The following is an 8,903-nucleotide window of genomic DNA, read 5'->3' as shown; positions in this document are numbered from 1 at the left end:
CACACCCGCACACACACACAGAATATGTGTGTGTTACATCCAGATGGACAGAGAGTGTGTGTGAACAAACTGTGTTTTCATTTGATTATTCATTAGGATCATACTAAATAAAGGAGTGTGTGTGCTCTCTGTGGAAGCCATTGTGATATTACTTTTCAAAAAAAGTGAATTCCAACACTGTTTAAATTTAAAATGTTTTATTTTTTGACCAGAATGACCCAAACATGATATCTTATAGAGCACATCTTAATTCCATACCCTCTCCTGTAAATCTGAATCTATTTGACCATAAGATATGCAACCGAGGAACTGACAAAGAAAATATGGCCAAATTCCAAAACCGCACAGAATCCATACGAATATAAGTATGCACTCAATTCAACATATAGCAACATTCATTCTGTCTCGACCAAAATGTTAGACCTCCTCCTTACCACACGACATTCCTGTGATCCCTCGAGAGAGAGAGAGAAAGGGAGAATGAGGAGGAATACTGAATGAGAAAAATCAAAGATAATGACAACAAACTAAGACAGAAACATGAACGGAGAGGAGAGAAAGAAAGGCACATAGACAGTAACGAAGGCGGTTGAATATGGAACCGTTTCATTAGTGTGTGTCTCCTCCTGTCATTGGACGGCTGGAGCGGTTTTCCACCAGCGCTGTGACCACTGACGGCTGGAGGCCCAGCCATGCCTACCGCAGAGAGCCCACTCTAGCACCACTAAACGCTCATGACCAGGCTGCTGTTTCTCTTTGGTTCTAAGTACTCTAAAGGAAAAAATACACACTGAGACTGACTTACAATTATACACTCTCACTTTCATATGGAAATGAAGCTGCCGGCAAACAAATGCTCTAATGTGGCTACTGAGAAACTTGCTCGAACATGCAGGAATAGGAAAAACGTAACCAAACACACAATACACACACACACACACACACACACACACACACACACACACACACAAATCACAAAATCACTCCTCTGTAAAGCCGCGCAAAGAGAGAGGCAGTTTGATGGACGGACTTCGGGAGGAATAGGCTGCGGTTAGCGTGGTCATGTCTGGAGCCACTGCCTGTTAGTGCAGCCTGTCAGCTGTACAGTGTAGCCGAATGTCAGCTCTGCCATTTTATTAGGAATTAATGAGGCGAGGCTTCAGATGCGAATGTGTCCCAGGCAAACTGTGACAGGAAAACACACTTGTGCCACAGAGACAATCAGACACAAATCCATAGCCACAGATGCACATTTCAGCCCAGCACACACTCATTTGTGGATTTTGTGCAACAAAACGAGGATTTGAGCAGTGCCGTGTGCATTTCTTTGCACAAAAAAATCATAATAAACAAAATTCCGAAGCCCTAAAAATACAAAATTTCCAAATTTATATTTATTGTTTTTCCAACAAAAAAACAAAAAAAAAATGTGAGCACACGCATTTTCAAAATCTTTCCCATCGTATTTTCTTTTGACATTTATGACAGGAAGAAACAAGAGCAACTATTAGGGATAGGGGAAAAAAACCAGAGCAAATTGTTTTAAAGTCTTAAATTACTGAGATTTTATGGGGCTAGTATTTCAAGTGCATCATAAATTTTGACATTAAAAACAAAAGCAGTGGAGTTGGGACGAAAACCATTAACCAGTGTGTATAATTATCAGAAATTGCTGCACATCCTTAGTGACACCAATCCCGTGTGTCATCTGCAACTGCCCCAATCTTTGTCTGCGTGTCCGTCTGTCGTCTATCGGTCGTTCAGTCTGTCTTCCAGCAGAGATGTCCCTCATTTGTAACACGACTCTGTTCGTGAATGGTGCACCCTTTTCTCCATCTGACTGACAAGACTTAGCAGGTGGCGGGACCCATTCATACCCACAGTTCAGCAATCTGCACCATGCTGTAACCCAAAACTACATCCCAAACACAGATGCAAAGGCGTAGGATATTTTTCCTGTTTGCATGTCCATGCAGCGCTTATGTACACACAGACCAAAAAATGCACACAGAGCACACACTGACTATGTGCACATATGCTAATCTTTGAGTAAACACACACCATGCCGACTCTACCTCCTATTGTGGCCCATAAACACACATGTAGATCATTTTTGTTTGACTACATTTTGATAAAAGCAAATAGCAGTTTAATTAGGGAACATTTTTCAGTACATGAGGAATTGCAGGGCATTCCAAAACACACACTAGGAAGGCAATCGTCGGACGTAGGCAATCAAAAGGATGTAAAATCTGCAAATTATACCGCCTGATTTTGCCACATGGGGTAATGATAACATACTTAAATTGGCCCTCATGCCTTCTTGTATCAGTGTAAATTACACAGAATGAGATACTTGATGAACTATGAAACATGATGGAAAATAGTGGGGAAAAAAACTGACAGATTTTTCTACAACTTGATGAATGGCTCATTGTTTGGTAAGTGCGTTGGAGCCATTGCACAATTATCTACAGAGAAATGAGCGTCAACGGAAGAGCATACTTACACACACTTCACCATACCAGCTTTCAAAGCTGTGGACTTGGGTGATGGGACTTTACCAAACATTGCGGTCAGGTATGTGAGTCAATGTGGGGAAATGTGATATATTTGGATGTAACATGGGGGAAAACCAATCAAAACATTGGCTTTTGCTATTGGAATGTGTCAGTGTAGGGACAAAGATGAGGGTAGTTCAGTGAGTCTCCAGAAAGAGTTGAAAAACGGGATGTATCATGTGCTGCAATCATCAAGAGACAGGATACTCAGACCAGCAAAAAAAGAAGAAGAAGATAAACACATACAGACAGCCTACTTGAAGATTGTAACTAGGCAATGCGGTGTTGTGGTTTCTCAGGACTCGATTGAGCTCCTGGAGAGGGAGCAAGGGGTACGAGGAAAGTAACTACGAGAAAGAAATAAGAGCAAAACGGAGGCAGACATCTCCAAAGCTGGCACGTTGGGAGTCACCTTGTAATTATCCACATCCGGTCTGTCAGCCCCTGGAACACGGAAAGGACAGATACACCAGAGTGAAAACAGGAGAGCAAGAGGGAAGGAGACGGTTGTTCGCGTATGAAAGAACAAACAGATAAAGATACACCAATAAACCGAGACACGTACAAACGCCCACAAACACACAAACAGTGGATATTTTCATAGTTAGGCACGCCCACACAGAAACCCACACACAGAGACAGGCTTATTATGGGGCCGAATCCAGACTGCGTTGAGTGCGGTTCCACACTAAGTGTCTATTTTGAAGGCTTGTAAGCCAATTCCAGATTCCCTGTCTCTTTCTCAGTCTCTTTCGTCCTCAGTTCCACCCATCCAGCCAGCGAGGGGCGGCCGCAACGGCAATGAGAGTTCATACAGAAGGCTCCATAATTACCCACGTCAAGGGTAACAATCAGGTTGTTTAACAAGACCTTTTAAGTTTTAAAGTGCTGCTTGCTCGACCCTTTTAAGGGATCACAATAGGGTCAAGTTTATCCCCCTCCCCATAGTGTTTTTATGTCAGCGTGTTTCATTGATTGACCTCTAGAGGTCAGTGTTCCTTCTGCTTAATTACAAGAGATAGATTTTGCTCGGGAATGTGATTGCTTGCAGGTAAGCATTGATCAATTGGGTCTTATAAATGTTTTATCCATGCAGATCACATTGTGATTGCATTGCAGTGTTGCAGCAGCAGCACGGAATGGTCGAGGTTGTGGAAGCTTTTACTTTTAGGGGCGAACCTGGTAGAACTGGTGCCCCTTAAGCACTAGCTGTTTGTTAGTTTTTTACTTTTTGACTGGAGTTTCACTTTTTTCTTCCCTCTGATGCAAAGAAAGTAAGAGCTACTCTCATCTCAAGGAGAGGAGAAAATCATTAACTCTTGTGATCATAGTTCTGTCCCCATCAAGTCAGCTCCTTTTAGCTGAACGTCTAACTGACCCCACTGGGAAATCATTCACTCTGCACTTGCAGCACCGGCTGTCCAATGAGAGGTCATTTTATCTACCTGCCTCCATTTCTCAGTCGTCCTGTCCCTCAAATTGCTCACTCTGCAGTCGTTTGCCCGTCGTTTCCGCTAGAATAAAATTACTCATCTTTTTCCGACTGTGCGTCTGTGGAGGCTTGTGATCAGCGGTCGTTGGAGAATGATTTTGCAGGATTCTGCTCACATGCTCGTTTTTTATTCCACTTCCAGGTGTCACAGACCCCCATTGTTCTTGCTACTGTCCTAGTCCCAGGCCTCAGTCTCTCTTCCAGGCTAGTATTCCCCTCCGACATGAGGGCCAACTCTCATGCTCAGGGAATGTTTGACTATCCTTCCCTGGAGGATTCCTCCTTGTTGTTTATTTGACTTAATTACTATGCCGACTTCACTGAGGGAGAAGGGAAGAGTGACACTTCGCTCGCCGATCAGCCTTCCTCCCGTCTGTGTCACAAACTGTTCATCTGCCAGTTTTTCCTTCATTAATTGAAAATCTGGCTACCCCCCACACACCCGCCCACCCACCGGCATGTCCCCATTCCTCTGATAACCCCTCTACATGCCAAGGTTCCGACAATCGTCCTTACAGGCAACACCTGTGGGCCCCAGACACAAGCATGCTGGGAAGACACACAAATACAGTGGCAGATGATACACTCTGATATCTTTACATTCTGTGATCACTCACAAAATGGCACACATACACACACACACACACACACACACATACACACACACATACACACACATACACACACACACACACACACACACACACACACACACACACACACACACACACACACACACACATTGGACGGCAACAGCAGTTGGCAATGACACAAATATAGAAACACACGGGACAAAATAAGGTCCTGATATGCCTGCTTACGTATTACATAGACATGCTCAATGCAAGGAGTCTTATTCTGTAAAAACAGGCATGAGCCAATCCTATTATGTACACCTTCAGGTACTAAAACAAACGTGTAATGAGCAAAGATAGAAGCTTATTATGCCAAACAATTATCTATGATTCAGGTTACCCAAAATAAGAAAAACTCTACCACACACAAGATACACCCTTGATTCCTTGGACTTATCTCCACTGCACCGGCATTATTTGCATTTTAATTAGTCACACCACCTCCAATTGTAGTTCCAAGTGAGTCAAACAAGAACCAAAAGGTCACACGAAATTTTATGGACCACTGTTTATACTGCACGGCTAAAATAGCAAAGTTACTTTAACGACCATAACTTGTTTTGATTGGGCGACATTAAGGAGATGCAGATGCTACAGTTGAAGAGAGGATGAAGATATGAAGTCAAGAGGTGTTTTTCGCAACGGGACAGCTTCTCACGGTGTCCCTTATACCCAGAGGCTGTTCTACCCTGTAATGTAAGACAACTGGCAGAGCCGAGTTGAGTACAATCAGCACTACATAGGAGAAATGCAGCTTTAACGGGTCACTTTCTGATCCTGAAATGCTCATATTTTCAATACTTCACTGTTTCCTCAGAGCTCAAATGAGGCGCAGCAATTTGACATTAAAAATGTGACGAAAGTGGGTTTAGTTTTTTCATCTTTCCCTTCGCCGACTCAGTATCCATCTGTGTATTGAAAACCGCTGTATCAGAGTGTGTAGATGGAAATTCCTCGGTCAGAGAGAGCATTTTGGCTTTTTATTATCTGCTCTATTGATCGGTTATGACTTAATTACCAGGCAATAGTAAATGATTTCGATTTCAGATTATTGGAAACCATAATTTATCAGCTCGAGCTGGCACATTCATACAAAGTCTACAATCTAAAATCCACAGACAGTTCAAGAGGACGAAAAAACAATAGCGGGTGTTGAGTCCTCACACCAAAACGTGTAAAGAACATTCACACACAAATACAGACACACACGTGAAAGGCATGGCTGGGACGCACTTTTTAGCATCTAAAAAACTAGGTTTATCAAGACAGGCCACTCTTTCCCAGCAGATGACACACATCCATCAGCCGCACAGTCATCCAGAACGTATTACGACGCTCGATGACATATTTCGTGCCGAGTATTTTTGTCAGCGACATGTTCACTTGTCTGTCTGGATATTGAAGAGGATCACAAAAGAAACTGAAGGGAACTGTCTTCTTCAAACAGACCTTCATGTAAAAAAGGAAAGGAATTTTCCCATCATGCCTCGAGGCACCGTTTCGTGTGAACTGACACAATAGAGCCCTGGGGGTATAGGATTGAAGCATGTCAGCTCAATGAAGATTCTTTTCCTCCCATTTTTTTAAATGATAATTTCGATAAACGCATGTCATCACCCCTTAAAATCTTCACTCGTGATTCGCCGACCACATCAACCTCCTGTGAGCCACCGGGACACGCCGAAAAAAGGGAATTGAAATGCAAAAGTTGCATGCCTTTTTTTTATCACCATACACACTTGGAAGCTTGGATGCTGACAGGGTGATAAAGGAAAATTTGCCACACCAAAATTACAAGTTGTACTTCATCGTAAGAATAAAGCATGTTATATCGGAGGCCTCTAAACATGTGTTATAGCTAAAGTCTCAGCTAAAGATAGAAAATGAATCACATTTGCCCCCTTCGAGACTTACATTTTCCCTCGACATCAAGGAACCAAAGCTTAAGGTGATAGTCACACACACTGCAAAGCACATACTTATGTTTTCAACTGCAATAAATATTCAAAGGCTGTTTTCTCACAGGGCATATGTTACGAGATAAACTGGACTAAAATAAAGAATCAGGCGACCACACTCCCAGCCATATACTTTCAGCATGTTTTAGGACAAAGAACCACAACAGCCTTCCATACTGACATTAAAAAGCAAAATAAAATAAAAAATAAAAAAAACAATTCATCACAAAATATGCCAAAAATGTTGCCTGTTATTTCTAGCTGAGATGAAAAGTCTGCTATTACAAAGAGCCTGATTTAGTGTAGGGTGTGAGGAGAGGAGATACAAGACAGAGAGCAAGCGAGAAAGCGACGAAGAGGAGGAGGAGGAGGAGGAGGAGGAGGAGGAGGAGACGAAGAACTGGCGCTCCGCAGTCTCCCCTCAAAATAACACAGAAGGAGAGAGAATAACATGTTTGCTGCATATGTCAAAAACTTACACGTGCATGATATAAAAAGGCACATAAGGCTTCCTCTCATTCTCTGGTGCAAATACATTATTTAATGTGCACGCATCTATGCCGACATGCATACATAGGTTTCCATTTAAGTGGAAAACTCTGCAACTGTTGGAACCATTTAGAATAATGAGAAGTCGGAAAACCTGCTTGGGCCCCTTAAAGAAAGGCTCTGTGTCACGATGGAAGCAGTTTTTGGGACACAAGCCATCAAAACAGAGGCTCTCCTGCCTGTTCAGAGCACTTAACGTGGCTGTGCAGTCCTAACAGTAGGGGACAGCAAAAGGGGAAAACTGGTACAGGGGCCAATATATACATTTAACTCCAGGCAAGAGCCGGTCCTCAGCATATGGAACCAATCTGACATTTTGTTAGAAGAATAGAGAATTCTGAGAGACAGAGAGGGAAGGACTGAGTTCACGTCAGAGAGGAATATAGAAGATTAGTTAGATGTTGTGTAATGACCAAGAAGGAGACGGAAATTTGCAGAAATAGAAGAAGAAAAGGAACACTTAATGTAAGACAAAAGAATTCACAGAAGTATCATCACAGAAGAAAAATAGACTAGACAAGCTGGTCGGTGTTAAAATCGCCGTCAACCACCGCTGTTCCATATCTCCTGGAGTCAAGGGATAATAGAGAATGGGCTTACCCTTGTATGACAGTTTTAGCCTGGGGACGTTGTGCTTGGGCTCAACCCCTCTTCCCTGCTGCACCATCCCGCACAGCAGCACTACAATCCCAAACAGGTAATCCATGGTGCTGGAGTGCTGCTGGCCGGACTCCAGACCAGGTGGCACTCACAACCCCGACCAGCACCCGGAGATTAATGTCTCCCACCGGGCTACGCTGAGCCTGGAGAGTGCCTCCACACGAGCCCTTGGGAGTGGAGGTTCTGGGGAGGGGAGGAACAATCCTGTCGGTGCTCCCCAGCTCAGAATGCAAACTGTGTGTGTGTGTGGGGGGGGGGGACCTCTGTGGTGTGAAGTGGGTGGGTGAGTGCCGCTCACATGGCTCCCCGTGTAGAAGTCTAGGCTATAGAGTCCCCTTGGCTTTTCTGCACTTCTCCCAGGTTAAGGCTCAGCAAGGTTTCAGGATGTGTAGATTCTCTTTAGAGGTAAATCAGATCACTTATCCATTATAGTGATTCTATCCTTTCCTAGAGATCTTTTCTTTTTTTTTAATCTCCTTCTGTCTTCTGGCTTCCTCTCTGTGAGCAGACACTCACAGCAACCCTCTAATCCTTGTGAGCGGCTCCACCAGACTGCCCGAGAGAGAGAGGAAGAGAGAGAGAGCTACACCATCCAAAGGGAAGGGAAGGGGAGGGAAGGGAGAGCAGCTGAGAGAGAGAGAGAGAGAGAGAGAGAGAGAGAGAGAGAGAGAGAGAGAGAGAGAGAGAGAGAGAGAGACAGAGAGAGACAGAAGTGTAATGCTGGCGAGAAAGAGAGAAGGAGGGGGATGACTCGAGAATGACGATGAAACCGGTATAATGAATGGTCAGGATTTTATTTGTTGTCTCTCCCACTTATTTCCTGCTTTTATTCATCATCAAGTTCATGCAGTCATTACTTGTATTTTAATCTCTCTTACACCACAACTCTTGTCTCAAACAGTTCATGTGTAGGTCAATAGTATGTCCAAAGATATAAATCAGATGCTAAAGTGATTGCACAAAATAAATTTGCATTAATAAAGGAAGATTATTTTTATTTATCTTTTTTTGAGCCAAGGTCTTTTTTTCCACGGCTTTCAGGATGAGA

General features: G+C 43.3%; 1 protein-coding gene across 3 annotated transcripts in view; it reads right to left on the bottom strand.

Annotated features, from left to right (window-relative positions):
• The window catches only part of sema3aa (sema domain, immunoglobulin domain (Ig), short basic domain, secreted, (semaphorin) 3Aa), a 30,410-nt gene extending 22,018 nt beyond the window's left edge, over positions 1-8,392 (bottom strand). For 2 of the 3 annotated variants that reach the window (XM_068306698.1, XM_068306699.1), the window contains exon 1: positions 7,796-8,392. In XM_068306698.1, coding sequence (XP_068162799.1) covers positions 7,796-7,901 — 106 coding nt within the window. In that variant the 5' untranslated portion in view covers positions 7,902-8,392. The remainder of the gene's footprint in view (positions 1-7,795) is intronic. The other variant, XM_068306700.1, reaches the window with a different exon arrangement.
• Positions 8,393-8,903: the final 511 nt, after the last annotated feature.

Source organism: Antennarius striatus, chromosome 22, assembly GCF_040054535.1.
Source record: "Antennarius striatus isolate MH-2024 chromosome 22, ASM4005453v1, whole genome shotgun sequence".
In the NCBI taxonomy this organism is placed as follows: Eukaryota; Metazoa; Chordata; class Actinopteri; order Lophiiformes; family Antennariidae; genus Antennarius; species Antennarius striatus.
This window is presented reverse-complemented; position numbering and strand designations above follow the sequence as displayed.